Source organism: Aphanomyces astaci (assembly GCF_000520075.1).
Source record: "Aphanomyces astaci strain APO3 unplaced genomic scaffold supercont1.2, whole genome shotgun sequence".
Lineage (NCBI taxonomy): Eukaryota > Oomycota > Saprolegniomycetes > Saprolegniales > Verrucalvaceae > Aphanomyces > Aphanomyces astaci.
The window spans coordinates 674,489-690,527 of NW_009798265.1; the positions used below are offsets into that span (position 1 = coordinate 674,489).

The 16,039-nt window shown below is 50.2% G+C and overlaps 6 protein-coding genes across 23 annotated transcripts; 3 read left to right on the top strand and 3 right to left on the bottom strand.

Annotated features, from left to right (window-relative positions):
- The first annotated feature begins 68 nt into the window (after positions 1–68).
- Positions 69–7,787, top strand: H257_01118 (hypothetical protein). Of its 3 annotated transcripts, none has more exons than XM_009824156.1 (15): positions 69–569; positions 620–978; positions 1,029–1,424; positions 1,481–1,606; positions 2,109–2,183; positions 2,233–2,292; positions 2,348–2,572; positions 2,869–3,071; positions 3,127–3,301; positions 3,348–3,608; positions 5,867–6,013; positions 6,055–6,711; positions 6,759–6,808; positions 7,152–7,278; positions 7,333–7,787. In XM_009824156.1, exons 1-15 carry the CDS (start codon positions 104–106, stop codon positions 7,684–7,686), a joined length of 3,681 nt encoding a protein of 1,226 aa, XP_009822458.1. In that variant the 5' UTR covers positions 69–103; the 3' UTR covers positions 7,687–7,787. The 3 variants fall into 3 exon arrangements, with proteins under 3 accessions (XP_009822458.1, XP_009822457.1, XP_009822459.1); XM_009824155.1 differs by lacking the exons at positions 2,348–2,572; positions 2,869–3,071; positions 3,127–3,301; positions 3,348–3,608 and adding exons at positions 4,099–4,323; positions 4,622–4,824; positions 4,880–5,054; positions 5,101–5,361; XM_009824157.1 differs by lacking the exons at positions 2,348–2,572; positions 2,869–3,071; positions 3,127–3,301; positions 3,348–3,608 and adding exons at positions 4,099–4,323; positions 4,622–4,824; positions 4,880–5,054; positions 5,101–5,361 and having other exon boundaries at positions 6,055–6,808.
- Positions 7,788–7,956: 169 nt separating this feature from the next.
- On the top strand, positions 7,957–9,523 carry H257_01119 (hypothetical protein). 4 transcript variants are annotated; one of them, XM_009824158.1, is made up of 5 exons: positions 7,957–8,346; positions 8,413–8,647; positions 8,690–8,809; positions 8,853–9,064; positions 9,153–9,523. In XM_009824158.1, exons 1-5 carry the CDS (start codon positions 8,002–8,004, stop codon positions 9,486–9,488), a joined length of 1,248 nt encoding a protein of 415 aa, XP_009822460.1. In that variant the 5' UTR covers positions 7,957–8,001; the 3' UTR covers positions 9,489–9,523. The 4 variants fall into 4 exon arrangements, with proteins under 4 accessions (XP_009822460.1, XP_009822462.1, XP_009822461.1 ...); XM_009824160.1 differs by having other exon boundaries at positions 8,690–9,064; XM_009824159.1 differs by having other exon boundaries at positions 8,853–9,523.
- A 9-nt stretch (positions 9,524–9,532) lies between these two features.
- H257_01120 (hypothetical protein) lies at positions 9,533–10,338 on the bottom strand. The gene is made up of 2 exons (XM_009824162.1): positions 9,882–10,338; positions 9,533–9,820 (listed from the first exon to the last, which is right to left on the bottom strand). The coding sequence occupies exons 1-2, from the start codon at positions 10,298–10,300 to the stop codon at positions 9,628–9,630; spliced, it is 612 nt and encodes a 203-aa protein (XP_009822464.1). The 5' UTR covers positions 10,301–10,338; the 3' UTR covers positions 9,533–9,627.
- A 158-nt stretch (positions 10,339–10,496) lies between these two features.
- On the top strand, positions 10,497–13,866 carry H257_01121 (hypothetical protein). 13 transcript variants are annotated; one of them, XM_009824168.1, is made up of 16 exons: positions 10,497–10,665; positions 10,715–10,803; positions 10,850–10,953; positions 10,994–11,110; positions 11,157–11,280; positions 11,351–11,490; positions 11,589–11,726; positions 11,798–11,878; positions 11,940–12,056; positions 12,139–12,327; positions 12,406–12,471; positions 12,522–12,608; positions 12,655–12,703; positions 12,774–12,924; positions 12,977–13,176; positions 13,230–13,866. In XM_009824168.1, the coding sequence occupies exons 1-16, from the start codon at positions 10,535–10,537 to the stop codon at positions 13,304–13,306; spliced, it is 1,860 nt and encodes a 619-aa protein (XP_009822470.1). In that variant the 5' UTR covers positions 10,497–10,534; the 3' UTR covers positions 13,307–13,866. The 13 variants fall into 13 exon arrangements, with proteins under 13 accessions (XP_009822470.1, XP_009822468.1, XP_009822465.1 ...); XM_009824167.1 differs by having other exon boundaries at positions 10,508–10,665; positions 12,774–12,934; positions 13,230–13,863; XM_009824166.1 differs by having other exon boundaries at positions 10,994–11,280; positions 11,340–11,490.
- H257_01122 (hypothetical protein) lies at positions 13,176–14,153 on the bottom strand (the record flags this gene model as incomplete). The annotated part of the gene is made up of 3 exons (XM_009824176.1): positions 13,176–13,864; positions 13,938–13,998; positions 14,048–14,153. Coding segments are annotated over 3 exons (671 nt in total), but the record flags the coding sequence as incomplete, so codon positions are not given.
- A 449-nt stretch (positions 14,154–14,602) lies between these two features.
- Positions 14,603–15,735, bottom strand: H257_01123 (hypothetical protein). Its single transcript, XM_009824177.1, has 4 exons — positions 15,593–15,735; positions 15,327–15,539; positions 14,908–15,277; positions 14,603–14,861 (listed from the first exon to the last, which is right to left on the bottom strand). Exons 1-4 carry the CDS (start codon positions 15,638–15,640, stop codon positions 14,647–14,649), a joined length of 846 nt encoding a protein of 281 aa, XP_009822479.1. The 5' UTR covers positions 15,641–15,735; the 3' UTR covers positions 14,603–14,646.
- Between the last annotated feature and the right edge of the window lie 304 nt (positions 15,736–16,039).

Sequence of the window (16,039 nt, forward strand, 5' to 3'; positions counted from 1 at the left end):
AGATATAATTAGTAGTACTAAATCTTGTAACGAGGTCTGGCGAGAACGGTTCTTATATCAAGTTTATACTTTCCCGCGCTGCTGTCAAAAAGCAAGGAGCGACATGGGGAGAATCCTGCGCCTCGAGGTGAACAACTTCAAGTCCTACGGAGGCAAGCAGGAGATCGGCCCATTTGCCAGGTTCACCGCCGTCGTGGGACCGAATGGGTCGGGGAAGTCCAACCTCATGGACGCGATCAGCTTCGTGCTAGGCGTGCAAAGTCGCCAGTTGCGGTCGAATCAACTGAAGGACCTGTTGCATAAGAGTGGATTGGCACCAACTATTCCCGAAGGAGGTGCTTACGTGTCCCTTATCTATGAGCTGGACGACGACGAGAAGAAACGTCTTCATGGGAAGCACTCTGGTGAATCCACATCGTCCCGCGAACTGACGTTCACTCGTTGCATCTCCGAGAAGGGCGTCGGGTCGTACCACATTAACCACCAAGACAAATCGTATGAAGAGTACGAAAGCGCGCTCAAAGATCTCGGCATTTTGGTCAAAGCGCGCAACTTTTTGGTCTTCCAAGGTACAATGGGCGTGATGGGTACACGAGCGTTGTTTCTGACGGGGTCTTAGGCGATGTCGAGTCGATTGCGTCCAAGTCGCCGGATCAACTCACGCGCATGTTTGAGCTGATTTCGTCGTCGGAAGAGCTCAAGGACGAGTACGAAAAGTGTTTGCAGGAAAAGGCCGTGGCCGAGGAAAACACGATCTTTGCGTACCAAAAGCGCAAGGGGCTGGCCGCGGAGCGAAAGATTGTCAAAGAGCAAAAGGAAGAAGCCGAACGGTTCAAGCAGCGGCGAAACGAATTGGCCAAGACCAAGCAGGAGTACTACCTGTGGCAGGTGCGCCACTTGGACGTCGACGCCAGTGCTCACAAACACGCGATCGCCCAACTCAGCGACAAGTTGGCGACGTTCCAAGCCAAACAGCAGGTGCATGCTCGAGGATGTGTCTAGGACATGTGTTGATCTGAAATACGTAGGACATTGCAGCCCTGCAAAAGGACCAAAAGAAGGCGCATGCGACGCAGTTAAAGACGTGCCGGCACCTGGATGCGTTGGCCGCGGACGTGGCGCGCGAGTTGGAGGACGTGGCCCCGCGAACGATTCAGTTGAACGAGCAGATCAAGCACGCCAAGAAGAAGCTCGACGCCGCGTCCACGAACGAGAAAGCGATGGCGCGAAACGTCGACAACCACGCGCGCGAAGTGCAGGGGCTGACGGCGGACGTCCAGGACCTCAAGCAAGCCCAAGCAGAACTCGATGCGTCCAAAGACGACCAAGAGCTCGTGCTGGAAGGGGCGCAGGTCGACGAGTTCAATCGCATCAAGAACGAAGCCAAAGTCAAGACGCTGCAACTTCGCAACACATTGGGATCGGTCCGTACTCGTATCTCTAACCATACATTCGTCGTCCAACGTTGGTGCATATGCAGCTTCAGATGCATCACAAAGCCGACACTGGCCGGTTGCAAGCGCTAGTTCGAGATGAAAAGGAACACTCGGACGAGTTGGCGCGCATGAACGAAGACCACGCGAGTGCCGTAGCCCGCCTCGTGGATGTACGTTCTACATATATTGACATATATTGTGTCTACTCAATACTATGGAATCACGCTCGAGCTGTTCTGATTGGTTGAATATATATAGACTTGAGCCAATCAAATACACTCGAAATTGGATTAGCCAATAGCAGTCGATGATTCGTGATTGGTCTGGAAATTGATGTACCCACAATATTATAATGCGCTCATCTATGTTTTAGCTGGCATGTCATTCTAATTGTGTATATTTGTGCGGTTCTACTCCAAAATTTCTCCTGCGGTTGGTTGACTGACAATGAACCACTGAACAATATCATCGTCTGAACTGCGAAATCTCATATCAAACAAAGTCTAAGAGTATCTATGTGCCAACATTCAATCGTGTTAGCCAATCATCTTGCAACCTTCATATATTATTTTTATCCAATCATACTCTTTTGCTCGATTTATGCAGGCGATTTCAACAATCCCCCAAAACATTTGGCCAATTTGACTGAAAAGCCCAATAATACTTTTGTAGATTCGACGAGTCGTTGCCAATAGTACATCTGAAATCCAAGACACGGAGGCGGAGCTGTCGAACGCAGAACAGTTTGTACGTGTTATACAAGTGTACTTTATGTGACAGAGGAGGTTTGGTATAGGAAAAGGCTTTGGCAGACAAGAAACTCGCGGTAAAAGCCGAGTTGGACCAGATCCACGTGGTAATATTGGAGACTATGAATACGATTTGGTTGTGATAACGTGTCCTCGATGTAGAAATTACGCCATGTTAAAGACGGTATGCGCCAAAGCAAAGCGGACCAGCGCAAGGCCGACACACTGGAGACGCTGACGCGGCTCTTCCCGGGGGTGCGCGGCCGATTGGTCGACTTGTGCAAGCCCATTCAGCGCAAATACAACATGGCCGTGACCGTGGCGACGGGAAAGCACATGGACGCGCTGGTCGTGTCCGACTACAAGACTGCCGGCGACTGCATTCAGGTGGGGCACCACCAACGATAGACATATTGTGTGATATTGTCTTGATGTTTCCATTTTCGATATATATTTCAATTTATATATTGTCGATTTGATACAAATTTGGGGATCGAATCGACCACCAAACCGATCCACCATCGATCTGATTGGTTGAATGTCATTGAGAAATGGGTTTTGATTGGCTAATAATGTTGAGCAGGTAGCCAATCAAATCGATTTAAATTTCAACCAGAAACCACGCCACAATGAAATTTCACTCGAAAGCACAATATATATATATATAAACTAACTTGATGTAGTACCTACGCGAACAACGTCTCGAGAGCGTCGAGTTTATCCCTCTCGACAGGATTCGCGTGACTCCGCCGAATGAACGATTTCGTCGACTCGGTGACAACATCAAGCTGGTCGTGGACGTGATCGCGTGCGATGCCGACATCCAACCCGCCGTCGCATACGCTGTGTCGGACTCGATTGTGTGCGAATCCATCGACGATGCGAGGTAGACAAACAGATACTCCAAGGCTTGAAAGGTCACATAATATTATTGTCTATAGAGATGTGTGCTTTCGCCGCAATGAAAAGGTCAAGGCAGTCACGTTGAACGGCATGGTGGTGAGCAAGAACGGCAGCATGACGGGCGGCAAGACGCACAAGGACGCTGCGCGGTCGGAACGATGGGACGAGAAGGAGACGGCCGCGTTAAAAGCCCAGCGAGAACAGTTGCACGCGGTAAACCACTCAATCTCGTTCGTGTGTTCATAGTCTGGTGAGGTAGCAACTGGCATCGCTGGACAAGGAAAGCACGGGGGTCGTGCGCAAGCAAACCCTCGAGACCAAGCTCGGGTCGTTGACGAACCGGCTGCGGTACGCGAACGCAGACATCAAGACCACCGAGAGCAAACTGCCCAAGATTCTGGCGCGGCAGACCGAGTGCCAAAAAGTGCTCCAACAGATCGCCCCGGAAATTCAAACCCTTCGCGGCGCCATCGCGGCACGGGAAAGCTCGATGGCTCGGTTGGAAGTGGAGATCAATATGGTACGTACCATGCAGATGGGTATGGTTTTCTATCATGTTCCGGTGTTCTACTCTATTTATTTACTCTGGCGGGTTTGGTTGAATATGAAAAGTCCAACATTCGCCAGAGAGTTGAAATAGTCTATAAAATATAATATTTAAGAGGTATTGTGCTTTCGAGTGAAATTTCGTGTTATGGCGTGGTTTCTCGTTGGAATTTAAATCGATTTGATTGGCTACCTCAGATGAGCTCAAAATTATTAGCCAATCAAAACCTTATTAATGAAATTCAACCAATCAGATCGATTGTGGATCGGTTTGGTCGGCGCGATTCGATTGCACCCCCTCCCCAAATTTGTATCAAATCGACAATATGTTGTGTTTGCATTTTTTTTATTTTAGCCAATCATCATGCAACGTTTTGTTCTTTGGAGCCTATCCTACTGCTATTTGGTTTGATTTATGGGCGATTTCAACAATCCCCCCAATTTGGCACATTTGGTCACATAAGAAATTACGCCATGTTAAAGACGGTATGCGCCAAAGCAAAGCGGACCAGCGCAAGGCCGACACACTGGAGACGCTGACGCGGCTCTTCCCGGGGGTGCGCGGCCGATTGGTCGACTTGTGCAAGCCCATTCAGCGCAAATACAACATGGCCGTGACCGTGGCGACGGGAAAGCACATGGACGCGCTGGTCGTGTCCGACTACAAGACTGCCGGCGACTGCATTCAGGTGGGGCACCACCAACGATAGACATATTGTGTGATATTGTCTTGATGTTTCCATTTTCGATATATATTTCAATTTATATATTGTCGATTTGATACAAATTTGGGGATCGAATCGACCACCAAACCGATCCACCATCGATCTGATTGGTTGAATGTCATTGAGAAATGGGTTTTGATTGGCTAATAATGTTGAGCAGGTAGCCAATCAAATCGATTTAAATTTCAACCAGAAACCACGCCACAATGAAATTTCACTCGAAAGCACAATATATATATATATATAAACTAACTTGATGTAGTACCTACGCGAACAACGTCTCGAGAGCGTCGAGTTTATCCCTCTCGACAGGATTCGCGTGACTCCGCCGAATGAACGATTTCGTCGACTCGGTGACAACATCAAGCTGGTCGTGGACGTGATCGCGTGCGATGCCGACATCCAACCCGCCGTCGCATACGCTGTGTCGGACTCGATTGTGTGCGAATCCATCGACGATGCGAGGTAGACAAACAGATACTCCAAGGCTTGAAAGGTCACATAATATTATTGTCTATAGAGATGTGTGCTTTCGCCGCAATGAAAAGGTCAAGGCAGTCACGTTGAACGGCATGGTGGTGAGCAAGAACGGCAGCATGACGGGCGGCAAGACGCACAAGGACGCTGCGCGGTCGGAACGATGGGACGAGAAGGAGACGGCCGCGTTAAAAGCCCAGCGAGAACAGTTGCACGCGGTAAACCACTCAATCTCGTTCGTGTGTTCATAGTCTGGTGAGGTAGCAACTGGCATCGCTGGACAAGGAAAGCACGGGGGTCGTGCGCAAGCAAACCCTCGAGACCAAGCTCGGGTCGTTGACGAACCGGCTGCGGTACGCGAACGCAGACATCAAGACCACCGAGAGCAAACTGCCCAAGATTCTGGCGCGGCAGACCGAGTGCCAAAAAGTGCTCCAACAGATCGCCCCGGAAATTCAAACCCTTCGCGGCGCCATCGCGGCACGGGAAAGCTCGATGGCTCGGTTGGAAGTGGAGATCAATATGGTACGTACCATGCAGATGGGTATGGTTTTCTATCATGTTCCGGTGTTCTACTCTATTTATTTACTCTGGCGGGTTTGGTTGAATATGAAAAGTCCAACATTCGCCAGAGAGTTGAAATAGTCTATAAAATATAATATTTAAGAGGTATTGTGCTTTCGAGTGAAATTTCGTGTTATGGCGTGGTTTCTCGTTGGAATTTAAATCGATTTGATTGGCTACCTCAGATGAGCTCAAAATTATTAGCCAATCAAAACCTTCTCAATGAATTCAACAACCAATCAGATCGATTGTGGATCGGTTTGGTCGGCGCGATTCGATTGCACCCCCTCCCCAAATTTGTATCAAATCGACAATATGTTGTGTTTGCATTTTTTTTATTTTAGCCAATCATCATGCAACGTTTTGTTCTTTGGAGCCTATCCTACTGCTATTTGGTTTGATTTATGGGCGATTTCAACAATCCCCCCAATTTGGCACATTTGGTCACATATATGTGAATTGGTAGGTGGAAGACAGCTTGTTTGAAGGGTTTAGCCACCAGTTTGGCATTGCAAGCATCCGCGAGTACGAAGAAAACGTGGTGAAGCAGCGGCAGGAGCGGTCGGATCGGCGCCAGCAGCTCGACTCGCACTTGGCCAAAGTCCAAGCTCAGGTACACACTGGCATATAGATCGTGTTGTGAATCAAAAGTAGCTGCAATATTTGCAAGCGCAAGACCTGCCAAGCGACTGGGCCAAGCTCAAAGACAATATAGCTAAGCAAAAACGTGCGTTGAAAGCGCTCGAGAAGGAGAAAACTGACCTGCAGACTCAAACCGCGGCCTTGGAAGTGACGTCGGAGCGTCACGTGGAGGCGTCCACGGCCGCCCACGACACTTTGAAACGCATTGAAGGGGAACTCAAAGCCATTTCGAAGCAGCGCGACGACCAAAGTGCCAAGGCGGCCAGTGTCCAGAAGCAGTTGGCGGTCGAAGAGACAGCCGTGGAGCGATTCAAAGACAAGAAGGGCGAAGTGCTCAAGCGCGCCACGATGGACCAAGTCAAGCTGCCCGTGGTGGGGGACGCCGTTGGCAGCGACGACGAAGATGTCGACATGTCCGGGGAGTCGATTTCGCTCACAAACCAAGCCGACACTCGGTACGCGGCGAACGAGATTGACTTTTCCAGCCTGGAACAGCTCCATTTGGACAGCGACAAGGCGCGCCAAGACCATCTGCTCAAGTACGAACAGACGATTGCGGCTATTGCTGGCGACCTCGAGCGAATGCAGCCCAACATGAAAGCCCTCGACAAATATGACGAGATCCAAGCGCGTATTTCGCACGAAGAAGAAGAACTGGAGAAGATCAAGGTGCGGTGGTTGAATATCTATTGATATTGGTAATGTGTCGAGTACAGGCCAGTGCCACGGTGGCGTGCCAACGGTTTGAAGCAGTCAAAGATGCCAGGTACAGTATATATATATATATTGTGAATTTGATATAAATTTCCAAGATTTACGTGGTTCTCTATTATTGTATATGGAATCATCTCAGGATTGGTTGAATATACTAGTCCTTTCTGAAAGAGCCAATCAGGGCCATTCAATATTTTAGTAGCCAATCGTGTCGATTCATGATACGGCGGCGACATATTCGATGCGACGTTTTGTCTGGACATTTGTACCGAATCCACAATATACATCTATATTTATCTATGTGCTTATGACTAATGTAAACATGAATATTATATAAACTTGAATATATATATATATATATACCGCTTCGGACTCATCTAAACATGACGGAGTAGATATGAACGATTCATGGAGGCATTTACCCACGTGTCCGAGTGCATTGACGACACGTACAAGAACCTGACCAAGAGCTCCAAACATCCGTTGGGGGGCACGGCGTACTTGAGTTTGGAGAATTCGGAGGTTTGATAACTTTTCTTGTATGGTAAGTAGTACTGTATAACCTATTCGTTGTAGGAGCCCTACTTGCACGGGATGAAGTACAACGCGATGCCTCCCATGAAGCGGTTTCGAGAGATGGAGCAACTTAGCGGCGGTGAAAAGACCGTGGCGGCGCTGGCGCTGCTGTTTGCCATCCACAGCTACCATCCGTCGCCGTTCTTCGTGCTGGACGAGGTGGACGCGGCGCTGGACAACGTCAACGTCAACAAGGTGTCGACGTACATCCAAAAGTGCGCGTTCCAGTGCGTGGTCATCTCGCTCAAGGACGCATTCTACGAAAAAGCCGACGCGCTGCTGGGGGTGTGCAAAGATATTTCGTCGCAACGGTCCAAAGTGCTCACGTTGGATCTCACGGCGTACGACGAGTAACACTACAAAAATACTTGCATTAATATATGACGAGACACGGATCAATAATATGTCGAACGAGCAGCGATATGGAATTAATATTCATAGGATATCGTTTAAAATACGGTGAATTTAATATGAATATACTACTACTAGTAGTATATATTTATATATATATATTTAAATGTATTAATAGTATTATTTACTGCAAGGCGGTTTCAAGGATTTTTGTGGGAAGCCAACGTTATCCGGATTAAGTATCCAAAACGTCTATTTATTTTTTCAAGTTGCGTGGAATAATCAGCCAACACCATTGTCGAGCCTCGCGCAACGACCATGCACCACATGGACGAATCATCGTCGGTACCGCAGGATACGAGTGTGTACTTGGAAGACGATGCCATGGATCTCGTCACCAAGGGGTATCTGACGCAAGAGAAGTGGCTGGAGCTTGGAAGCGGCGACCTGGCCACTGCAAAAGAAAAGATTCGCCAATACATCAACGAGCAGCTCAACGATTCGGTGCGACTTGCATTGACAAAGCAACCAACCGATCAAGTGCTGCATTCGGACATTATTGCTGCGGCTGCAGGTGGGCTTTGGGGAGCAGCTAGTGCATGGTTGAAGTCCACGCCCATATTGAATCCCCCACCTCAGGTCGCCACTCGCAATGTGATCGACGTAAGCATTATCTGCATGAGGCTTTAGTCAAACTAGTCTGAACCAATGCGCTTGTACAACATATAGCCAGCAGGACCATCAGAGCCTCGATCTTCGACGTTCCTGTGGAACACGGCCAAGGAGGCGGCGCTTAAAAGCATGGAAACAAGTCGAAAGATCCGAACCGTGGACTTCCTGCAGTTGAGCCACTACTGTGGCGACGAGTTGTCGTGTGACCACATTGTCATTGCCATCAATGGCTTCATGACGCACGGACACACTCCGACCGTGAACTGGGAAGCCATCGGCCGCAAGAAGAACGGTACATGTCTGTACAAGTCCACCCTCTCATGAGAGATGGCAGTGTCTGGCTATGTAGTGCTGTGGGAGGCTGGGAATGCAGCCGAGTGGGATGCCTTTTGCAACGAAACCAGCGTGCACCTCGAGACAGGCCAAGACGACACGATCGCCAGCCATTTCACAGGTCCAGTCGCTCCAGCATTCCCAACTCACGCTGACTGCTTTAGTGGGCAACCCGTGGAACAAGGCGCAAAACAAAGCGCATCAAGTGGGCATCGTGTTGGCCGAGCTGTTGATCTCCACGCCCGTGTTCTCCCGCAGTCGAAAGGTGACGCTGGTCGGTCACTCGTTGGGCAGCACCGTGATCCATAGCTGCTTGCAGCACTTGAATACCCACAACCGCACCTCGAACAACACCCCCCTGCATCTCCATCAAGCGGTGAATATATAATATATACTTTACGTATACAATCAGTATATGTTATATATATATATATTGACCCTGAACGCAAATGGGTACTTTTTAGGTGTTTTTTGCTGGGGCGTTCGTGCCAGACCACGACTTCGCCGCCATCACGGACGCCGTGTTTCCAGCCCTCGCCAGCAACCGCATCCTGAATGTGTTTTCGTCGCAAGATCACATTCTCATGCACTTGTTCTCGCTTGTCAACATGCACATCACGCGGCCCGCGGCTGGCTGCGCCGCCATCCGCTCGAAGCACATTCGTAACATCGATGTAACCGACTTGATTCCACCCACGCAAGCGTCCATCCTCGGCCACAGCTACGAAAAGTTTATGGACGCGATCGTAGATCGCATGGGGGCGCTCTTGGACCTCCCCGATACCATCGCGGCAAAGTAATAAATAATATACTTGGTATTATATGCAACATAAAACTCTTATTGTCGCGTTGAAATGAAATCAATAAATCATTTTTATTATTATTGCAGTCTTTGTCGAAAGTTTTTATTAACTGCTGTACGGGATATTTTACTATCATTTACTTGTAAATTCCACCAGCCTTGTTGAACATGTTGGTCATTTTGGCTTTCATCTCGTCGACTTCGGGGTGCAGTTGGGCGTCTTCCAGCACTTGCTTCAATTCGCTTCGCAATACTGCATTCTTGGGCTCGACCACCAGTGCCTCTCGAAGGAGGTCCTTCGCCAGCGCGTACTTTCCTTTTTGGCGGTACCTACAGTACGTACAGATCAAAGGTTCAGGTCCTTCCTCCATGATGGGATGATGGATCGTACGCTTGGGCTTTTCGAAGAAGAGCTTTGACATGACCTGGGGCGATGGCCAGTACTTTGTCCGCTTGCTCGATGGCTTTGTCTGGGTTGTCCAGCTTCAAATGGCACATGGCCATGTTCGAGTGCGCCGCGACTTTCAGCTGCGTGATCGCAACTCCTTCCGATTCCGATGCAGACGCATTCGCGGCCCCCTTCGCATACGACGACATGCCATCGCCGGCGACACTCAACCCATTGACGTATAGGAAGATCTTGACGTAATGTTGGTTGGCTTTCTTGAACAAGCCCGCTTTGAAATATAGGTTGCCTTGCTGCTTTAGAAGGTCGGCTTCGGCGATCTTCTCCCCCACGGTCAACGTTCCCAGGCGTGGCTTGCGGCTGAGGAGGTCCGACTCGTCGGGAGTAAAGCTGTACGCGGACATGTCGTTGACCAAAGGCAAAAGCGAGATGTGGACCAGAACGCAATTTTCAACTTCGTCCAGGGTCCCCGTAAGAGTTGATATTCATATTTGTTTCCAAGGGGAAACGCGGAAGACATTTGGGAAATGTGACCTGTAATATGAAACTGTATTAATTGTGACAGGCTTTTCACAGAACATAAACACGTTATCGAGGCACTTCAAGTTAGGGCGACATTCAAACGGGCCGCTGAACGCATGGGTGCTAAGAACAGCGTCGTCGAGGTGGTGGCGGCCAACGTCATTGTCGTTGAGCGGGAGGCGCTCTTGAAAGCACATCCCGTGGACGACGACCTTCGGCACTGGCACATATGGAGCCAGCTCGACATGTACGCTCTCTTCCGTGTCCGTCTTCCATGACCTTGTTCGATGATGCAGGCATGACGAAGCCACGGCCGTCCGACTGTCCAAGTTTATGCGCAACTTAATGGACCTCGTCGTCCCTGATGCAGCGATCCGCGACTCAGGTTTGGTACAGGTATCGTCTTGACACCATGATCATGATGTGGGTAGATACTGCCATGTCGGGGGAGCTAGACCTCTCCAGTGTGAAGCTACACGATGCCATCCACATGGACTGGCCCCTCAAGGCCTCCCAGATCGAGGAAATGATACGAGTACGCTCCAATGCTCTGCATTTCCTTGACCTGCTTGTAGGACTTCGAGCTGTCGGCAGATGCAGTGCATATCCCCCTGCCTCGAGAAAGTTACCACAAGTTACTGGTTCAATCGACCGAGTATTACGCTGCACAGCCCAACGTCATCCCTTTGCAAGTATGGCCATGCTATTCACTCAGCATGTACCTCGCGACTGCCATAGATTCCCCACGGTTGTACGTTGACGGTGGTGGGCGATTTGCACGGACAGCTACACGACTTGCTGTATATTTTCAAGACCCAGGGCCTGCCGTCGCCGACCAACTGGTACCTCTTCAATGGCGACCGTACGTACTTTAACTAAACGTCACTATTATATACTAGTATGAGTTTTCCCATGGTTTAGTTGTTACGTAGTTGTGGACAGGGGGAGCTGCAGCGTGGAGATTTGCGCCATCGTACTGGCGTACCAAAGTCTCTTTCCCGACGCCGTGCATGTCAACCGAGGCAACCACGAAGACGAGTTTATGAACAGCGTCCATAGCTTTCGTCAGGAGGTCAGTAGTTGAGCACCAATCATCCATCCATCGATTATCCACCCACACTTTGCTGCCATTTCCCCCTTGAAAGCAATAAACCTTATCGCATGCTGTAGGTACTCGTCAAGTACGACGCCGACATGTTTGACGCGTTCAACGCGCTGTTCAACGCGCTGCCCCTGGCACATGTAGTCAATCGCTCCATCTTCGTCGTGCACGGCGGTCTGTCCGATGCCCCGCTCACGCTAGCACAAGTTGTACCCTGTCGCAGCAGTTGCATCATCCTGTTGACATGACAAGCATGTATATATCTATCCTCTCTTAGATCAATACCATCCCTCGCCACGAATACCATTTGCATGTCCCGAACGACCGTCGCATGTCGGAGGAACTGCACTGGATGCAGGTACTAATACAAGTGCACCGTCATATTGCACCAGGAAGACTCAAGAATGGGATGGAGGTAGGACCTGCTGTGGTCAGACCCGCAGGTACCTCTCGGCCTTGCGACCAGCCGACGGGGCGCGGGGGTGGTGTTTGGTCCCGACGTGTGCGCCGCTTTTCTCCGACTGAATCAGCTCAAGGTACTGTGTCCACCCGTTCGTCCTTCCGCTCTTTTGAGTGCATCATCTTCCCTGGAATTCACGAGTATGCTGGGGGATTTAGATGGTAGTGCGATCGCATGAAGTGATCCGGGAAGGTTTCATGTGGACGTTCGACGTTGATGAAGTCACCGCGGACGGACGCGTGCCCGAGGTGCCGCCAAGTCACGTTCCTTTAGACATGGGCGACGTTCCAGAGAGCATGCTCCTCACGCTCTTCTCGTGCTCCAACTATTGCCATGACAGCAACAGGGTATGTGAATCAATATATAATATGCTAGCTACAAATCCTTACAAATATATATATATATTCAAAAACACACATTTATAGGGAGGCATCTTGGTACTGGATGCTGTGTTGAATTATCACATCCACACGTACAGCGTTCCGCCCAAGGTTTGCAACTATATATTTCCATTATATATATATATTGAAAGAGTATGTAGAGATCGTTGATTCGAGGACTGCCAGCGTTTCGATCTATTGAAGACCACAACCGCCACAACATCATGCAGCTGCTCCTCAGCCACAAGGTTCGTCTAGCAACCTGATTTCGGTATTGACACCGTTGTTGCTTAGTCAAAGTTGGCGCAAGCATTTGCAGCACTCGACGAGTCCAAGGCATCCGGTACCGTGGATCAACCTCCATATATATATATATATATTGTAGCTCTTTGTATCCAAGCTACAGGATGTAGACAACATGGTGACTGTGGACACGTGGGCGGCGGTGCTGCGTCAAGTGCTGGAGCTCGACTTGGACTGGAAGGAGCTGGCGCCGCGGATGGCTGCCGTGGACGCGCAAGGACGTATCAACTACGTCAAGTTTCTCGCGTCGTTTCGCGCCGTGTACGAAGGCGTAAGAAAGTGATCTGGTATCCATCCATCACGTGCGACGTAGCACCGCGAGTGGCACGGGGTGTTTGATGCGCTGTACCCGCACCGGAAGGCGCTGGAGGCGATCTTTTGCTTCTTCGACCGAGACCAGTCGGGGCAGATCTCCATGGACGAGTTCAAGCGAGGGTGTCTGCTGCTCAACGACCACCTGCCGTCGCCGGATCGGTGGAAGGACCCCATCGCGTTGTTTCGCGACATCGACATGTAGTACTACTATTAGTACTGCGACTTCTAACGCGTTCATGTACTGTACGTAGTGACGGCACGCGATCCATTAGCATCAACAAGTTCTTTGAAGCGTTTCGAATCATCGACAAGCAAAGCCACGACGTAGCTAGCGCCATAAACTGAATGATGATGCAAACAACTGTGTGTCGTGAGAGTCTTGTTATGAAGGTCGGGCGGATGGGGGAGGATGGGTCGTGTCTTGAGATAACGGGTACGCTTGGTCGTGCCACGTCAGCACGTGGTGGCCGTCGTCGTGGAAGTCGATGAACTGGCTCACTTCCACAGCCACATGCGACTTGAGCAAGCCAAACAGCGACAAGTGCTTTGTCTGAATCCAGTGGTACAGTCGGTTTGTGGCGGGCGACATGGCCACGTTCGACGGATGGAACTCGACCTCGTGGCCTGCATTCGTGACCAGGGTCCACGTCCCATCGTCACAATCAGGCTGCTTGAGTTCTGTAAAGACGACGGGGGTGTCCGCAGCTTTGATGTAGTTCATCTCGGATCCACATGGAGAAATGTACGGGTAGTCGTGGAAGAGGGACTGGGTGTTGGCATGGTGCGGGTTTGGTCGCAGCTGGCCAAAGAAGAACCTGAGAAACTTGCGGCTCTTCAGCGACGTCGCGATGTTCTTGGGCACGGTGTCCTCGAGGAACAGTTGGCCCTAGTAGGGATACGGCATAATGAAGACGATGGAATACCCTTCGGGGGGGAGGGTGGGAGTTGCAAACGTGTACCTGCAAGTCAACGTGGTAAAAGTAGTTTCGATCGTGCGCGTGCAGGTCGTAGAACTCTGGACTATTGTCGGTAGTAAGATACACGCACGTACACATGCAAGTTTACATGCCTTTTGATCTCTTTGAGTTGAAGCTGCTCTGCATAAACTGTTCCAAAAGTCCGCTGGCCAAGCAGCGCCATCCCGCGGCACCGCACGACCATGCTGGGTATCATCATCATATTGGAAAAAAATGAAGGAATAACCAATCAAAACCTCCCAAATATTCAAAAGTGCAATTTGGCAGCGAAAGGGCATGCCACGACGAGCCACGACGACTGTTGAGGGAATTCATGCATGTTTCCACTTCATTCGGGTCAAGATTGTCGATATGGACTTGTGGGCAAACCGTTCGCCTCAACACTCGGCAGATGTGGCGTCATGCGAAGATCTGAATGAGACCGAGTGCTCCTCGTCACCGAGGTATTGGTAACTTCGCGAAATGCAATTCTGAATGCGTCATCCCCTCGGCAGGCTGCCGTTGGCATCGTCAACACATACCACTTTCGTTTGTGTACAGTCATATGTATCTACGTCGTGTACTAGCCATATTTCGCGCCACAAAACGCCGGGTGTCGTGGCAATGCAGATGTAGCTGCAATCGTGCCAATCCGCTTCCAGACCAGGTTTCCATCAAAGCGATACGATGAGTGCAATCTGTGGTGGTGGTGTTATCTGACTAACTCTATGTGCGTATTGGACGAACTACTCTGGCTGACGCTCTTGGTCGGCTGCTGCTGTGTCTCGAGGTCCTCGTCCACTTTGACTTTGATGCCGTGGACAATGCAAAAGTCAAAGTACCCGCTGAGTATCCGTACGTCGATGGCTTCGACGGCATCGCCTTTGAATTTGAACTTGTGAGACACGCGGGTGTCCCAGTCGTCGCCTGGAAATGTTTTGCGTGAGAAAGCCAAGGGGTCGCCATCACGTACCTCGTGCATCGGGCGAAGAGGACATAGAAGACAAAGGCGGCGGCGGTAGTGTGACGCGAATGGGCTCGGGGTTGACGACAGATCGGCTGTGGGTGCAGTGGATCACCAGCTCCTTCACAAACACACAGGTGATCTCGACGGACGCGATGTACACAGTCTGTCGCAGCATGAGCCGCAGGACTTGCGGGTACATTCCCGAAGACATCCAGTAGGTTTTGACGCCGGAATCGATCACGGCGGTAGCGGGGAAGCGTTCGTTGTGGGAAGATGTGAGGATATCTCGGATAGCATCGTTGTCCAAGTGGATGGTGTTGGTGAAGTGTCGCCGAGCTAGTTCTGCCGTCAAGTGGGCGATGGGTACTTCGGCGTCCTATATCATGATGTCAGAAGCCGCGACGATGAGACGTCGACTATAGTACTTCAATCACGGGTTTGAGTGTCGTTCGCCGCGGACGTGCGCTGGCGGGTCGTGCGTTGTTCATTCTGGACACAGCGGGCATCAGTTCCTTCTCGTCATGACACTTCTTGCGTAATGCGATGCCTTCCTCCTCTAGTTCTTCTATCTGCTGCTCCAGGGACTTTCGCTTGGCGCTGTCGGACGTGGAAAACAGCAGCCGATTCAGCTCTGTGATCTACGCACCCCCAACGTGACTTCATGAATCGGCATGGAGGTATGGGTACGAACCTGCAGCTGAAGGGTCTGCACTTCCTTCTCCAAGCCGTCGTCGTCCATGAGGTGATTCGACAATTTGCCACCGACAGGCCGCGCACAATCAAGAGCGGATGTCTCCCAATGCTATGCTTCAACCTGAATGTCCTACAGCCGTCTTGGTGACTGTTCATTCGATGATCCGGTGAAAATCCGGATAAAAAGATTCTTTCGTGACATCCGCATACCAGGACCGGCTATTTCGAGCGAGGCACACTATTATTAATATTAGGACGTATTAGAGCATCCCCACCCCTGACGCTAAACACAAAACTCTAAAACCAGATCTAAAGTGGGATCATGCAAAATAATTTAGAGTTTTTCATCATATTTCACACCAGTTGCCAAACAGCGATTGAACTCTATTCGCATGGATGCACGACACCAAGCCGCAGAATCGCCTGGATAAAAGTAGTTCAGGGC

Bases quoted from the DNA above. Each gene is read 5' to 3' on its own strand.
- H257_01121 (XM_009824163.1), top strand. From the start codon at position 10,535: ATGGGTGCTAAGAACAGCGTCGTCGAGGTGGTGGCGGCCAACGTCATT. The intron at 11,727-11,797 runs GTTGTACCCTGT...ATCCTCTCTTAG, and splicing joins CCCCGCTCACGCTAGCACAA to ATCAATACCATCCCTCGCCA. The intron at 11,879-11,939 runs GTACTAATACAA...GGATGGAGGTAG, and splicing joins AGGAACTGCACTGGATGCAG to GACCTGCTGTGGTCAGACCC.
- H257_01119 (XM_009824158.1), top strand. From the start codon at position 8,002: ATGCACCACATGGACGAATCATCGTCGGTACCGCAGGATACGAGTGTG. The intron at 8,810-8,852 runs GTCCAGTCGCTC...TGACTGCTTTAG, and splicing joins GATCGCCAGCCATTTCACAG to TGGGCAACCCGTGGAACAAG. The intron at 9,065-9,152 runs GTGAATATATAA...GGTACTTTTTAG, and splicing joins CCCTGCATCTCCATCAAGCG to GTGTTTTTTGCTGGGGCGTT.
- H257_01118 (XM_009824156.1), top strand. From the start codon at position 104: ATGGGGAGAATCCTGCGCCTCGAGGTGAACAACTTCAAGTCCTACGGA. The intron at 2,573-2,868 runs GTGGGGCACCAC...AACTTGATGTAG, and splicing joins CTGCCGGCGACTGCATTCAG to TACCTACGCGAACAACGTCT. The intron at 3,609-5,866 runs GTACGTACCATG...GTGAATTGGTAG, and splicing joins TGGAAGTGGAGATCAATATG to GTGGAAGACAGCTTGTTTGA.
- H257_01120 (XM_009824162.1), bottom strand. From the start codon at position 10,300: ATGTCCGCGTACAGCTTTACTCCCGACGAGTCGGACCTCCTCAGCCGC. The intron at 9,821-9,881 runs GTACGATCCATC...TACGTACTGTAG, and splicing joins CTTCTTCGAAAAGCCCAAGC to GTACCGCCAAAAAGGAAAGT.
- H257_01123 (XM_009824177.1), bottom strand. From the start codon at position 15,640: ATGGACGACGACGGCTTGGAGAAGGAAGTGCAGACCCTTCAGCTGCAG. The intron at 15,278-15,326 runs GTACTATAGTCG...ATCATGATATAG, and splicing joins CACTCAAACCCGTGATTGAA to GACGCCGAAGTACCCATCGC. The intron at 14,862-14,907 runs GTACGTGATGGC...AAACATTTCCAG, and splicing joins CTCTTCGCCCGATGCACGAG to GCGACGACTGGGACACCCGC.